The 15,501-nt window shown below is 57.1% G+C and overlaps 2 protein-coding genes across 3 annotated transcripts; both read left to right on the top strand.

Annotated features, from left to right (window-relative positions):
* Positions 1–280: 280 nt before the first annotated feature.
* Positions 281–11,422, top strand: EDC4 (enhancer of mRNA decapping 4). 2 transcript variants are annotated; one of them, XM_040253247.1, is made up of 29 exons: positions 281–563; positions 2,870–3,026; positions 3,413–3,524; positions 3,826–3,925; positions 4,195–4,384; positions 4,491–4,638; positions 4,728–4,832; positions 5,166–5,275; positions 5,353–5,436; positions 5,529–5,624; positions 5,721–5,823; positions 5,935–6,115; positions 6,210–6,282; positions 6,401–6,492; positions 6,567–6,754; positions 6,826–6,941; positions 7,029–7,179; positions 7,499–7,932; positions 8,025–8,129; positions 8,213–8,365; positions 8,450–8,486; positions 8,623–8,800; positions 8,907–9,062; positions 9,166–9,281; positions 9,363–9,528; positions 9,615–9,801; positions 9,893–10,112; positions 10,484–10,647; positions 10,885–11,422. In XM_040253247.1, exons 1-29 carry the CDS (start codon positions 479–481, stop codon positions 11,075–11,077), a joined length of 4,200 nt encoding a protein of 1,399 aa, XP_040109181.1. In that variant the 5' UTR covers positions 281–478; the 3' UTR covers positions 11,078–11,422. The 2 variants fall into 2 exon arrangements, with proteins under 2 accessions (XP_040109181.1, XP_040109180.1); XM_040253246.1 differs by having other exon boundaries at positions 6,555–6,754.
* A 122-nt stretch (positions 11,423–11,544) lies between these two features.
* NRN1L (neuritin 1 like) lies at positions 11,545–14,117 on the top strand. The gene is made up of 3 exons (XM_040253359.1): positions 11,545–11,908; positions 12,591–12,723; positions 12,832–14,117. The coding sequence occupies exons 1-3, from the start codon at positions 11,812–11,814 to the stop codon at positions 13,115–13,117; spliced, it is 516 nt and encodes a 171-aa protein (XP_040109293.1). The 5' UTR covers positions 11,545–11,811; the 3' UTR covers positions 13,118–14,117.
* The last annotated feature ends 1,384 nt before the right edge of the window (positions 14,118–15,501 follow it).

Genomic DNA, 15,501 nt, shown 5'->3' with positions numbered 1-15,501 from the left:
TGGGGTATGTGAGGGGTTTGGCTTAGGCAACAGAGTTGACCCGGTCTAGGCCCATCATGAGTCCATGCTCTGGGAGTGGACATGGACTGGGCGGGGTATTCTGAAGCAAGTAGGGTTTGGAGCGGTCCAGAAGATGGACATTTGCTCTGCCTCAGCCCCAAGGAACTCCCCCTACCCTACTAGCGCAGGGGCGGGCTTCTGGAGGGGCGAGGAGTCCTCCTCACCAGCCCGGAACCTTTCTTCTCCGCCCGGCTCAGGTTCCGGGAGGCGAAGCTCGGGCGGGCCGGAAGTGGAGGCGGTTGGTGGGGTTGGCGGGGCTCAGGGACGCAGCGCGGGCGGCGGTTTGTGAGCTTCGGGTGGATCGAGTATAGTGACCGGCGTCCCACTGTTTGGCCCTGGCGGGGTTGTGCCCGGCTGGACGGAGCGCGGCGGCAGTGAAACGAACGCGGCGCGGACCCAGGCGCCGGCGACTGGGCCCATGGCCTCCTCTTGCGCGAGCATCGACATCGAGGACGCCACGCAGCACCTGCGGGACATCCTCAAGCTGGACCGGCCGGCGGGAGGTGAGCGGGGACCGTGGGGGTGGGCCCCGGTGAGCGGGCAGAAGGGCGGCGCGAGCCTTGGTTGCCTTCATGGCCCTGGTGTCCCTCAGGACCAGCTCCGCATCCTTCCATCTGGTGAGGGCAGACGAGGGTTGGAGGGTCGGAGGGGCGTGCTTACCCAAGTGCGCAGAGCCCAGGATGCGATCCTTCCCCATCCCCGAGCCGTGCCGCTCTGCCCTGTCCTTCAGCATCTCGGCTGAAGGTGAGGGCTCTTCTCTGAATCCGCAAAGCCCACCAGATGTCCTGGCAGCAACGTCTCTAGTGTTCCTGGGACTGGCCCGGGTTCCCTACCCTTTTACCATAGTTCAGAGGCCTAATCTGTGCTCTGTACACCGAGTTCTGGGTCTAGAACTAGGCGCTGTGCTGAGCAGCAAAGCAACTTGCCTTTCCTTCTGGAATGCACACTCTAGGCCTGCGATTTTAAGACTGATTTTCTGGAGGAAGATGACCAACCAGTTCCCGTGTGCTCTCTGGGATTAAGGCAAATCACAGATTGCACAGTGCTGATTGGATCAGGCTGCAAACATTTGCAAGCGGTAGTTAATTTCCATTCATTTCAAATTTATCTGGGTTTGCAGTGGTACTTCCAGAGCTCCTCCTGCCCTCAATGAGCTGCTAGGCCACAGAGTTAATGAGGTGTAATATAATGTTCTTCTCAATGAGAGAGAGAAGTGTTTTGGTTCTATGAGGAGGATGGGGTAGGTGGGGTAGGGGCTGGTCAACGCCTGAGAACAGCTGAGAGAAGAGCAGTATTTAGGCCAGGTCTTGTAATACAGAGAGGGACTGCGGTGTCAGGAAAGACCTTCTACAGAGAGGAAATAGCACGTGTTAATGTACCAAAGTTTCATGGCAGATTCAGAGACCTGTGGGAAGTTGTAGTGGTCGAGAGACTGGCTGGTGATGGTGTGGATGCGCAGCAGCCAGAGCTGAGGACTGTGTTTCCTCAGACCCTGTTAAACCTGCTGAAAAGCCCAAACTGGCTTCTTTTGGACATAGGCAGGGGTCCTCACTGCTGGGTTCAGCTAACCTCTAATCTCTGAGAAAATCCACCTGCTGCCTGAAACTATCAAACCCCTTTCCCCAGGCCTAGAGTGTGTGCTCCCGTGACTCTCGGGCTTGGCGTGGCCCTCTCATGCTTCTTAATTGCCACAAAGGTTTGATGGAGCCTGGCACGGGTAACATGTGGCTTGTTTGTCCTCATAGTAGCCTCCCTGGAAGGGAGAGTGGTCACCTTACCTCTGAGCATCACTCACTCTGATGCAAGTGAGGTGGCCTGTAGTTTTTCCTCTTAGATTGATACTTGATTCCCCTGTTTGCCAAGTAGTACTTGCTTGTCTCCTCTTACTGGAGGACAATATGAAATCCCAGGCTGTTTTGTGACTAGAAACTTAAAAGATTCCTGAATATGAAGCCCTAGTCTCCTTGCCACCTGGGAGTTTTGGAGTAGTGTTTGAGCCTATGAGACTGCTTGAAATACAGCTAATGGTAAAGCCAATGGTAAACAACTGAAATGCTATCTGTCCTACTCATACACCCTACCCCATAATTTCTCTCCTCTTTGGCCAGCTCCTTCATGTCCATAGTGGTTTTTTCTGAGCCCATGTCTGTGTGAGGCAGTCTCCTTCCTTTCTTTCTTCCACATTTAATCATATCTTTCCATACCTTAGGAGCCCATCCTCTCTTCCCCAGCGCCTCCACTACTTTGGTCCAGGTCCTGATACCTCTCACCTGGATTCTCAACTATCCTACATGTCACTTTAGAACAGTCAGTCCTCTGGCCATAGCAGATCATGTAACCTTCCCATTCAAAACTCTTTCATGGCTCTCATTACCACAGGGAAAATCAAAGCACCCCAGCCTCATTCCTGAGACCTCTGCTGCCTTGTTTTCCCTCCATCCTTCCCATGTTTGTGTTCCAGCCACACTACTACTGTGAACTCTGTCCTGAACATTCTTCTGCTCTTCTTCAAGTACACAGAGTCCTTCTGTACTGACCCAGGCCTGAATATTAACTGGCCACAGAGGGTTCTTGATGACTTACACCCCTCCCCCAGGTAGAAGAGCCTCATGCTCATCCGTGGTCCTAGCATACATTGGGTTCACCATCAGTGCTTATAGAATGAATTGAACAAAGGGCCCTCCTCCCCACTGACGTGCCTTGTTGAGTGTTCCTAGAGCACCTCATGATTCTTGAATGGAACCCTGCAGAAGGAGAGGCCAGTGGGCAGGTGGAACAAACTCGTCAGAGTGGCCCTTTCTGCCCCTAGGCCCCAGTGCAGAGAACCAGCGACCATCTAATGCCTACAATGGAGATCTCAATGGGCTCCTGGTCCCAGACCCCCTCTGCTCAGGTGACAGTGCTTCAACAAACAAGCCTGGTCTCCGAGCCATGCCACCTATTAACCTGCAGGAAAAGCAGGTCATGTGAGTGTCTGGGAGATGGTAGTGGTGGTGATGGGGTCTTTGAGGTATTTGCTAACTAAAGGCATAAGGTGGGGGAAGAGGGTCCGGCAGTCTCTGCTGCTTCCCTGCAAGATGGCCTGGGGTAGAATGCTTCACTTGGATGAGGGCCACGGACAAGGGCTTAGCCTCAATCTGAAATTTGGGCTCCTGGTTTAGCATGGAAGTAGGACCATTCCCAAGGAGGGAGGTGAGCAAGAGAAGCTATGTATCTGGGGACCAGTGAATCAGGCAGAGCAGGGCATCTGGCGCTTGACGCTTTCACCAGAGTGGCTGCATCCTCTCCCCTCAACCCTGCCCATTGAGACTTCTGGTGAACAAGAGTTATGCTTGTGCACCCCTCCCTCCAGCTGCCTCTTAGGAGACGACAGTTCCACTGGCATTGGAATTTTGGCCAAGGAGGTGGAGATTGTGGCCAGCAGTGACTCTAGCATCTCGAGCAAGGCACGGGGGAGCAACAAGGTGGGCACCAAGATGTTGTGGCATGTATAATGGCTGGGGCACAGTTAGGCTGTCCTTCCCCTATTCCATGCAGCCAGTTCCTATGGGGACTATCCTAACAGACAGATAGTGTACCCCAGTTTCAGGAAGCCAGTGTTGGCTCCCAAGTCTTTGTGGGAATCTGACCCCAAGAATTGTGACTGGGTGGCTGGGCTTGCACATACGGCCTCTCCTGTCCTCAGGCATGCTGGGGGCTACTTCAGCTCCAGGAAAGCCGCCGCAGCCCTTGACTTCTGTGACCTTCTTCACTCTTGGTTCTCAGGTGAAAATTCAACCTGTCGCCAAGTATGACTGGGAGCAGAAATACTACTATGGCAACTTGATTGCTGTGTCCAACTCTTTCTTGGCCTATGCTATTCGGGGTGAGTAGGAGCAGTACAGAGGAGGAAGGTATTCTGCTTGACGCCCCAGAGGGGAAGCTCTGCGGTTGTCGGGTCACTCAGCCCCCTCAGACTGTAGAGGTGTGATGGCAGGCTCATCTGCAATGCCCCCAGCTCTGCCCAGCCCTCTGGAGCCCAGTGAGAAAACTGAGCCTCAGACTGGTAATGGCAGAGAGGCAGGCAAGGGCAGGGCTTCTCTGTTGCCACCTGGTCCTGAGTTTATTCACGGTCTACCACTCTCCTGATTCCAGCTGCCAACAACGGCTCAGCAATGGTGCGAGTGATCAGTGTCAGCACTTCAGAGCGGACCCTGCTCAAAGGCTTCACAGGCAGCGTGGCTGATCTGGCCTTTGCACATCTCAATTCCCCACAGCTGGCCTGCCTGGATGAGGCAGGCAACCTGTTTGTATGGCGCTTGGCCTTGATTAATGGCAAAATTCAGTATCCTTTCCCAGGGTGGGACGGGGGACTGGAGAAAAGTGGGTGGAGCTGGGTCTGCCAGACCCACCGCATCATCCCTCCGACTAGCCCTTAACACCCTGCTCAGAGAGGAAATCTTGGTCCACATCCGCCAGCCAGAGGGCACTCCACTGAACCACTTCCGCAGGATCATCTGGTGCCCCTTCATCCCCGAAGAGAGTGAGGACTGCTGTGAGGAGGGCAGCCCAACGGTGGCCCTGTTGCATGAGGACCGGGTGAGGGGGCTGGGGCTGGGGGGAAAGGAAGGGGCTGAGTAGCAGTGGGGTAGTCATGGGCGGAGCACTCACCTCCCGGTACCTGCCAGGCTGAAGTGTGGGACCTGGACATGCTCCGCACCAACCACAGCACCTGGCCCGTGGATGTCAGCCAGATCAAGCAGGGCTTCATCGTGGTAAAAGGCCACAGCACAGTAAGCCTGCAACCAACTGCCTTTCCTGCCCTCTCGCCCCACCCCACTGTGTCCCTCATCTATTCCCTGGACCCACAGCTGCCCAGACCGCTTTTCAGCACTCTGCCCATGGGACCTCTGAGCACAGAGTGACCTGTCTCCTGTGGTGCTCACATCTGACCTGGCTGTACCCCCCTGGATCTGGGCTTCTCCACAGGGCTCCATTCAGTCAGTCTTTCATACACACATGCAGATCCACTGTGGGTCAGCCTAGCTCACTTCCATCCTCACCTGAGAAGGACTTGCTCCCACCTCTAGTTGGTGGCAAAGCAAGGCTTTTGGGGTTCTTCTCAGTGCTTGAGTGAAGGGGCCCTCTCACCTGATGGGACTGTCCTGGCTACCGCAAGTCACGATGGCTTCGTCAAGTTCTGGCAGATCTACATTGAGGGACAGGATGAGCCACGGTAAGGCAGAGCCTGAGGGACTGGGCTCCCCTAGGTAGGGGATCAGATCACCCATTTGGGCCCCTCATTTACTGCAGGTGTTTACATGAGTGGAAGCCTCATGATGGGCGGCCCCTCTCCTGCCTCCTGTTCTGTGACAACCACAAGAAACAGGATCCTGAGTGAGTGAGTGGGCAGGCCGGAGGGTGGTGGGCTGGATCTTGGGCTACCATAAAGGGCCCCGCCAGCCACTCCGTGCCTTGCGGCTTTGCAGGGTCCCCTTCTGGAGATTCCTCATTACTGGCGCTGACCAGAATCGGGAGCTGAAGATGTGGTGCACGGTGTCCTGGACCTGCCTGCAGACCATTCGGTAAGCAGGGGCTGTGGGACTGGGCAGAGGCAGGCTTGGTGATATGGGTCCTTTCCATCCTAAGTCTCATTTATCCTGCCTCATCCCCCCATCCAGCTTCTCCCCAGATATCTTCAGCCCAGTGAGTGTGCCCCCCAGCCTCAAGGTTTGCCTGGACCTCTCAGCAGAATACCTGATCCTCAGTGATGTACAGCGGAAGGTAGGCTGCAGTGGGAGCAGAGTGGGTAGCACTGGGGGGACGAAGGTGTGTGTGGCTCATCTGGGGTCTTCCTAGCCCCTGAACTCAGCTGTGACCTTGCCGCCTGTGCAGGTCCTCTACGTGATGGAACTGCTGCAGAACCAGGAGGAGGGCCGGGCCTGCTTCAGCTCGATCTCTGAGTTCCTTCTCACCCACCCTGTACTGAGCTTCGGTATCCAGGTTGTGAGTCGCTGCCGGCTGCGGCACACAGAGGTGCTGCCTGCCGAGGAGGAGAATGACAGCCTCGGGGCCGGTGAGCTGCTCAGTGTCGGGGGTCTGTGTTGGGAGGCAGGGGAGTGCTAAGGTACAGAGTGTCAGGGGCTTAGTCACCCATATTGTCCTTATAGACGGGACCCACGGAGCAGGTGCAATGGAGTCTTCAGCCGGTGTGCTCATCAAGCTCTTTTGCGTGCACACTAAGTAAGTGTGTTGGGGAGGGGGGCTACCTGTGCGAGGTCAGTGCCCCTCCCTACCGTGCTGCCTCTGACTGTCATTTTCTCCCTCTGACTGTCATTTTCTTCCTCTGCTCATCCTGCAGGGCATTACAGGATGTCCAGATCCGCTTTCAGCCACAGCTGAACCCTGACGTTGTGGCCCCACTCCCCTCACACCCTGCCCATGAAGACTTTGGTGAGTTAGGGTGAGAGGGAAGCGGGTTTTGACCAGAGTGTGAGATCTGACTCAAGTGGCAGCCTTCCCCACAGCATTTGGAGAGTCTCGGCCGGAGCTGGGCTCAGAGGGCCTGGGATCGGCTGCTCACGGCTCCCAGCCTGACCTCCGACGTATCGTGGAATTGCCTGCACCAGCTGACTTCCTCAGTCTGAGCAGTGAGACCAAGCCCAAGCTGATGACACCTGACGCCTTCATGACGCCTAGCGCCTCCCTGCAGCAGGTATGCTTGGGAGGAGTGGGCCTCAGGGATGCCCTCCACGGCCACAGCCCTCATTCTCCATGTTTCCCCAGATCTCTGCATCTCCCAGTAGCAGCAGCAGCAGCAGCAGTAGCAGCAGCAGCAGCTCCTCTCTCACAGCCGTGTCTGCTATGAGCAGTACTTCAGCCGTGGACCCCACCTTGCCCAGGTGAAGTGAGGGGCAGAGGGAGGAGCAGGGGCTGGTGCCAGGTGGCGCCAGGCTATGTCTACTTACACCTCATCCTCCTGCCACCAGGCCACCTGAGGAGCTGACCTTGAGCCCCAAGCTACAGCTGGATGGCGGGCTGACCATGAGCAGCAGCAGCCTGCAGGCAAGCCCACGTGGGCTCCTGCCTGGCCTGCTCCCAGGTCCGGCCGAAAAACTGACTCCCAAAGGACCTGGTCAGGTGTGTGTGTGGGTGTGTGAAGTGCAGGGTGGCAGACATATGAGGGTGGGGAGGTTGGTGGCGATCTCCCAGTTTCCTGTGTGCTGGTCCTACTCTGCCTCAGATAGCCCATCTTTCCCCTGAGGGTATCTTAGCCCCCGGTGTCCTTGGAGAGCAGCCCCTCAGCCTCTCTTTCCCCTTCCTTTCCTGACTGTGACCATTTATGACTTGTGTCCCCATCCCCCGTGCCCCATCTCATCACTGCACACTCCAGTACATCATCTCCATACTTGTTTTAGCCCTACCTCCCACCATTTAAGTCTTATCTTTATCCCCTCAGGTGCCTACTGCTGCCTCTGCACTCGCCCTGGAGCTGCAAGAAGTGGAACCCCTGGGGCTGCCTCAGGCTTCCCCCAGCCGCACCCGCTCCCCTGATGTTATCTCTTCAGCCTCCACTGCCTTGTCCCAGGACATCCCTGAGATCGCATCTGAGGCGCTGTCCCGTGGCTTTGGCGCCTCCGCTCCTGAGGGCCTGGAGCCAGACAGCATGGCCTCAGCGGCCTCGGCGCTCCACCTCTTGTCTCCACGGCCCCGGCCAGGGCCCGAGCTCGGCCCCCAGCTTAGCCTGGATGGGGGCCCTGGGGATGGGGATCGGCATAGTACCCCTTCCCTCTTGGAGGCAGCCTTGACCCAGGAGGCCACGGCCCCTGACAGTCAGGTCTGGCCTACAGCTCCAGACATCACTCGTGAGACCTGCAGCAGCCTGGCAGAGAGGTGAAGAGCTTGGAGGGTAGGTGGGGGAGTGTGCCAATGGTAGGGGCTTCAGGTAGAGTCATCCACCACTGACTTGGCTTGGCCCTCCTCAGCCCCCGGAATGGCCTCCAGGAAAAGCACAAGAGCCTGGCTTTCCACCGACCACCTTATCACTTGCTGCAGCAACATGACAGCCAGGATGCCAGTGCGGAGCAAAGGTAGGCATCACCCTGCACCATTCTTCTCCTGGGAGGGCCAGCCAGTGGGCAAGTGCCTATCTCTCTCCTTCCTCTTCCCCCAGTGACCATGATGATGAGGTGGCCAGCCTCGCCTCTGCTGCAGGGAACTTTGGCTCCAAAGTGCCCACTCCACGTCTTCCAGCCAAGGACTGGAAGACCAAGGGATCCCCTCGGGCCTCACCCAAGCTCAAGAGAAAGGGCAAAAAGGATGACGGGTAGGAGGGGTCCTGGGGCCAGGGAGTGGGTGGTCTTCAGGCTGCCTGCGTGACGTGGCCTGAGGTGCTTCTCACCTATGGCAGGGATTCATCCTTGGGATCCCGGCTCACAGAGCACCAGGTGAGTGAGCAGAAAGAGTCCCTTTCTGCTTCTGGGACTCCTGCCTGTGGGTGTGGGGGAGGTACCCAGACCTTCCCCTGGTCTGATGTGGGGATGTGCAGGGCAGGCATCAGGTGACTTTTGGTGTTACTGGCAGGTGGCAGAAACCCCTGAGGACTGGCCGGCACTGATCTGGCAGCAGCAGAGAGAGCTGGCACAGCTGCGGCACAGCCAAGAAGAGCTGCTGCAGCGCCTGTGCGCCCAGCTTGAAGGCCTGCAGAGCACTGTCACTGGCCACGTGGAGCGAGCCCTGGAGTCAAGGCACGAGCAGGAGCGTATCCTAGGGGGCAAGGGCGCAGCTGGGACAGGGAGGCAGCCATGTTCTCAGCCCAGGACAGGATGTGGGACCTCCTCCGGGTCTGTTCCTTAGCGACAGCACAGAGCGGCGACTGGAGCGGGCCCTGGCTGAGGGGCAGCAGCGAGGTGGGCAGCTGCAGGAGCAGCTGACGCAGCAGCTATCCCAGGCGCTGTCTTCAGCGGTGGCAGGGCGGCTGGAGCGCAGCATACGAGACGAGATCAAGAAGACGGTTCCTCCATGTGAGTTTCACATGGAGACTTCTGGGCGGGCCAGAGTCGAAGGGCCCTCTCCCTGTCAAACCTCGTCTCATGGCTCGGCCCCTCCCTCCTTCCCCTGTCCCAGGTGTCTCCCGGAGTCTGGAGCCTGTGGCTGGCCAGCTCAGCAACTCGGTGGCCACCAAACTCACAGCTGTGGAGAGTAGCATGAAAGAGAACATCTCTAAGCTGCTCAAGTCCAAGGTGCTGTAGGGCCCAAGATAAGGGAAGTGGGTGGTGGGCATGAGCTCAAGACTTTCAACTCAGCCTCTCCTCCACCCCTAGAACTTGACAGATGCCATTGCCCGAGCAGCCGCAGACACATTACAGGGGCCAATGCAGGCCGCCTACCGGGAAGCCTTCCAGAGTGTGGTCCTGCCCGCCTTCGAGAAGAGCTGCCAGGCCATGTTCCAGCAGATCAATGACAGCTTCCGACTGGGCACACAGGAGTGTGAGTGGGGTCTTCTGCCTCAGGGAGGGAGAGGCCATCCTCTTCTCCCCATTGTCCCTCTCATGGCCTCCATGGTCACTTTTCAGACTTGCAGCAGTTGGAGAACCACATGAAGAGCCGCAAGGCACGAGAGCAGGAGGCACGGGAGCCCGTGCTGGCCCAGCTGCGGGGCCTGGTCAGCACCCTGCAGGGGGCCACGGAGCAGATGGCGGCCACTGTGTCCGGCAGCGTTCGGGCTGAGGTGCAGCACCAGCTGCACGTGGCTGTGGGCAGGTGGGTGGCCTGGGCACGGAGCTAGGTGGTGGGTGTGGAAAGGGCCAGACCCAACCGCATATTGACCTCATCTCCCTCACTTGCCTCACAGCCTGCAGGAGGCGATTCTAGCCCAGGTACAGCGCATCGTGAAGGGCGAAGTGAGTGTGGCTCTCAAGGAGCAGCAGGCCGCCGTCACCTCTAGCATCATGCAGGCCATGCGCTCGGCTGCCGGCACCCCTGTCCCCGCTGCCCACCTCGACTGCCAAGCCCAGCAAGCCCATATCCTGCAGCTGCTGCAGCAGGGCCACCTCAATCAGGCCTTCCAGCAGGTAAGCCAGGCACTGGGCCCAGGTAGAGGCCAGTGTCTCCTGACGAGACTCATGTTCCCCATCAGACTTCGGGTGGTCTGGCAGCAGACTTTTTTTGGTTCTCTTTGCCTCCAGGCCATTTCCCTTGCTTTTCCCTCTGCCTGGACCCTGGATCCCTTTATTTCTACCTCAGTCCACCTTGCTTCGTCACTACCCTTCTCAGAAATCTTTTCCGATCCCCTAGAGTAACAGCAGCCCTTCAGTGCTCTCTCTGGGCCCCTGAGCAACTCCCTCAGGATGCCCTACTCTGCAGTCATCCTCTCCCAGGCCACATAGCCAGACAAGCAGGCATTCCATCTTGACATCAGCTATAAACTCTCTTCTCTACTCAGGCTCTGACAGCTGCCGACCTGAACCTGGTGCTATACGTGTGTGAAACAGTGGACCCAGGCCAGGTTTTTGGGCAGCCACCTTGCCCCCTCTCCCAGCCTGTACTCCTTTCTCTCATCCAGCAACTGGCCTCTGATCTTGGCACTCGAACTGACCTCAAGCTCAGGTGAGTGGGAATAGTCGGGGACTAGAGCTGGGGTGAAGGTGGGTGAGTACTGCAAAGCAGAGACTCCCACTCCTACCTGACTCCCCTCCCTGGTGTTCTCCACCAGTCCCCTCCGCCCCACCCATCTCAGACTTTGAGACCTCCATTGTCAGCAGCCCCTCTGGGCCTCCTAGCCACCAGGGGGCGTTCTCCTCTGCTGGAGGCCACCTGTAGTCAGTCTTTTTCCTCCATCCCCAGCTACCTGGAAGAGGCTGTAATGCACCTGGACCACAGTGACCCCATCACTCGGGACCACATGGGCTCCGTCATGGCTCAGGTGCGCCAGAAGCTCTTCCAGTTCCTGCAGGCGGAGCCACACAACTCACTTGGCAAAGCAGCCCGGCGTCTCAGCCTCATGCTGCACGGCCTTATGACCCCCAGCCTCCCTTAGCTAAGCCTGCTTTGTCCAGGGTGAGGTGGCACTGAAGGCCAACAGACAGGCTTAGGCCAAAGTAGGGTCATGCCTGCCAGTTACCTGCTCAGGCTCCCACCTTTGGAGAGTTTTATGGGGATAGCACTGGCTGTGGTCTGCAGGGTGTGGTAGCCAGCAGGTGTAGGCTGGGCCCAGGGTGGGTATTGTGCCTTCTTGGGTTCTGCCATGCCTGGAGCATAAACCCCGAGATTATGACACCACTTAAGTTGAATTTTCCATGTTCCTTTTTACCTCCAATTTGGGTCTTTTTGTTTTTGAAAAAACATTGAGAAATTCAAGTAAATGCTTTTGGAATAAAATGGAGTATGTGTGTGCTTTTCATGTGTCTTTGGTGTGACTGATAACTGCCCTCTCTTAACCTGCCCCCTCTCTTCTCCCTATGCGGAGTTCTGTCTAGGCCAACCCATCCCAGGGGGCCTGGACACCACCCTCATCTGCCCAGCTACTCTCCCAGATCTCTCCTCTCCATCTCCGAGGCAAGGCCCGCCCCCCCCCATCAGCTCAGCACCCCACTCTGCTCCTGGGTTCTCCTCTCTCGAGTCCCTCCCTCCTCTTTTGCCTATTGGAACTGGGGTGGGGCTTCTGGGTGGCTGAGCCCCGCCCCACATCCAATCACAGTGCCTCCTCCCGGAGGCTGGGCCGAAGGGCTGCCCTCCAAGCTGCTAGCCCTGTTAGTAGGCTCCCAGCTGGGGATGATGCGCTGCTGCTGCTGCTGCTGCTGCTGCTGTCACCACCGGCAACCGCCCTGTGCGCTGGGGCTGTTGCTGTTGCTGCTGCTGCCGCCCCTCGGTGAGTGCCCAGACCCAGACCGTCCACAGGCTGGGTGTAGGTTGTGTGGGAGCGGAGGCACAGGCTGCCTGAGTGCCGAGAGCCAGGGTGGAGAGGTGAAAGGGCTCCAGGGAGGGAAGAATGTGATCCAGTGACTGAAAGATGTAAAGTGAGGGGTGTGAACTGAACCCTATTTTCAGAGGGAAGAACCTCAAATTCCACAGTCTGATAAGCAGAGGTTTGACCTCTTGCAGGACTCCCAGACCAACCCTGGGATCTCTGAGGTTCTCTCCTAGGGTCGGGCCTGGATCTCAACCCCTTTTATCCTGATCCATTGGGAAACACCTGTGTTCAGGGAGGTGTCTAGGCTGCAGAGAAACTGGCTTTTGCCAGGGGCCCTGTCCCCCTTACCCATGTCCATGCTCCTTCAATTGGGCCATTCTCACCTGACCTGGGGCCCAGAACTCGGAGATAGCCAACCCCTGGGATGAGACTTCTTCCCCCATGCCCACCTAGCCTGTCTGGGTCATCCTAGAAGTGGGTGGTGGCAGGTGGTCCCCAGGTGTGCCCCTTGGTTCCCTGGGGTGCCCCTTCACGCTGAGTCACGTCCCCAGAAAGCTCCCTGGTAAACAAGCCTCTGGGGGTTGGGGGGTTGAGGGTGCACTGCCTCATCCTATCAATTAGTCTCCACCCCCACCCGCAGTCCCTGTATTTCCCCTGGCAGCAGCTGCAGCAGGTGCAGGCCGCTGCGACACCATATACCAGGGCTTTGCTGAGTGCCTCGTCCGCTTGGGAGACGGCATGAGCCACGGAGGTGAACTGGAGACCGTCTGCAGGTATGAGCGGGTGTGAGGGCAACATCACCCTTGGGATCTGAGCCTTTTCCCTCCCATCCCAAAGCCCCCCTACCCCACCTAATTCCCCTAACCCCATACCCTTAACAGGTCTTGGAATGACTTCCACACCTGTGCCTCGCGAGTCCTATTGGGCTGCCCGGAGGAGGCAGCCGCCGTGTGGGAGTCACTACAGCAAGAAGCTCGCCGGGCCCCACACCCAGATAACTTGCACACTCTCTGTGGCACCCCTGTGCGCCTTCAGGAGCACGGGGTGGGCCCAGAGACCAACCAGGAAACCCTGCGGGCGACAGCACCAGTGCCCACCCCGGCGCCCACTCCCCCGCTGCTGGCAGCTGCTCTGGCGCTGGCCTGCCTCCTGGGGCCCCTGGCCTAGCCACTCCAGTTGGGTAGTGATGCCTCCGCCTCCAGCCTTGCTCTGGTGGCTGCCGTCGGCCTCCTCAGAGCACACTTGGCTTTCATTAAAGGTATTTATATTTGTACTAAGTTCCTTCCTTTCTTTCTGCTGAGGCCCGCTTGGCTGGGGTTGAGGCCTCCAGAAACTGATCCCCAAGATGACATGGGCGGAGCCAAAGGCCGCCACAGGGGACTCAGTCTTTCTCCTCACAAACACTCATTTCCCAGGGGCAGGGCAGAGCTTTCCACTGCCAGCAGGTTCCAAGAGTTCTGTCCGGGAATGTCTCTCTCTGTTCTCCCAGGCTGGCACTCCTACCTTCCTGGCCCTCCCGTGCTGGCCTGTAGGGGCCTTGTGAGGTGGTGGAGCATCCGCATCCCCACCCCCAGCCAGTCCACCCCTCTCCCAGCTTCCAGGCTCCTGACCATCTCACCTCATCCTCCCTCTGCTGAACTACCCCCTTAGCCTTCAAGACACAGCTCAGATTAAGTACCCTTTCCTCTCCTTCTCTGGGGTCATGGTTCATCTGAGGGGAGCCTGTTCCAGAAGACAGGGAACCCCCTGTTGGAGTCGACGTTCGAGTCTCTGAGGTGACCGGGAGCGGCAGAAACTGGGTCACAATGAGGGTCCTTCTGTCCTCTGCTCTGCACAAGCTTGTTCTCTGAGAAGAGGTGTGCTGCATGAGGTCAGAGAAATCCCGGAGGACTTTCTGGAAGCACAGATGAATGTGCCATGTGTGAGGAGCCCCTGTTCCTCATGGTGGAGAACAGCAAGAATCAGCATGAGCAGAATCCTGAGGGAAGAAGAAGGCCTCGGAGAGGGAGAGACCCTCTACCATCCCTGCCAGGACCCTCCACCAAGTTCACCCCCACACTACTTGAGTGAACACTGCCATGGCCTGCTCACTGGCTTCTACTCTCACTCCCTCTACTTTATTCTCCATTGAAAAACTGATCCTGATATTAAACTCTTTTTCATTGTCTGCAAGGCCCTATGTAAGTCAGCTGTGTGTCTATGTAGGATGGTTTAGTCTACTGAGTAACTCCCACTCTAGTAGCACAGAGGAATGATCTACCTGCTCAGTCCTTGGGGTAAGGGGAGGTTTCAGAGAAGGAGCATGATAGAGAGTGATAGATGGTAAAGATGCCAGAGTGACAAATGGTGGAGGAGAAGTGGGGCTGAGTTGGAGAGGGCTTTACAAGAGGGGCCCGAGAATCAGCTGGGAGGGGAGGACAGGTGGGAGTCCAGAACTTGTCAGGCCAGGTTTGCACTAAAGCGCATGCTGGGGGGTTGTTGGCCCTAGGACAGAATCAGGCCTGGTAGGACCCTTGCTTAGGCTCCAGGGTGACAGGAGCCTCCAGAGACCTCCACTCTACTTCATCCAGAGGAGCCCTACTTCAGCAAGGCTTCCCAAACACCCTCTCATTCCAGTTAGCTAGTTCAGTTCAGTTCAGTTCAGTTCAGTTCAGTTCAGTTCAGTTCAGTTCAGTTGCTCAGTCGCGTCTGACTCTTTGCGACCCCATGAATCGCAGCACGCCAGGCCTCCCTGTCCATCACCATCTCCCGGAGTTAGCTAAGATGCCTCAGTTAACTCACTCTGCCCTGTCTTTGCTCCTGTACTTCCTTCACCTGTACTTTTATCCCCGCTTCGCCCTCCCAACCATTCCTTACCCATCTTCTCACCTAAAGGAGAAAGTTCAAGTCAAAAAAACCCAGAACCACCCCTGCTAACCACCAGTATCTTCTGGAAGGAAATGCCAGACTTTTCTTCCTCTGGATCTTTATACATCTATTCTCTGTGCTCAGAATACCCTTCCTTATTTTCTCCTGGCAAACTCCTACTTCTTGTTCAGTATTCCCTCCTCCCTATCCCTGAATCCAGGCTGAATCAGAAGCCTCCTTCAGGTCCACACAGCTCCCAGGCTTTCTTCTGTCTCAGTATTGATAGCACTGGCTCACTGGCTTGTTACTGTCTGAGTCTAGGTCAGAATTCCCCACCGTGGATTCATCAAGGGTCCTCTTTGTGTCTCCAGCACCCAACATAGGGGTGGGTATAAAGAATGCACTTGTGGGAGTGTGTAGAATGAAAAACAGAATCGCTAAAACCTGCATAGGAAATGTTACAGTCAGCAAGAGCTTGGCCTAAGAATGACTTCAGTATGGAGGGTATGTCTTCTTTGGGCTATTTACCTGAGCATACTATTGGGATGGATGGTGCTGGGGCTCCAAACCCCAAAAATCTTCCCAGAGCTACTCGAGGTGGGTGGCCAGGAGCAGCCTGCTTCCAGGAGCAGGGGCTCTGTAGTGTTGGCCAGCCATCAAGGGGATTACCATCCTCCTGCTGTGACCTAATTTCCCCTGGTTTT

The sequence above is a fragment of the Oryx dammah genome, unplaced genomic scaffold, assembly GCF_014754425.2.
Source record: "Oryx dammah isolate SB20612 unplaced genomic scaffold, SCBI_Odam_1.1 HiC_scaffold_13, whole genome shotgun sequence".
NCBI lineage: Eukaryota > Metazoa > Chordata > Mammalia > Artiodactyla > Bovidae > Oryx > Oryx dammah.
The sequence above is the reverse complement of the archived record's forward strand: the minus strand, read 5'-3'. Positions and strand labels throughout refer to the sequence as shown.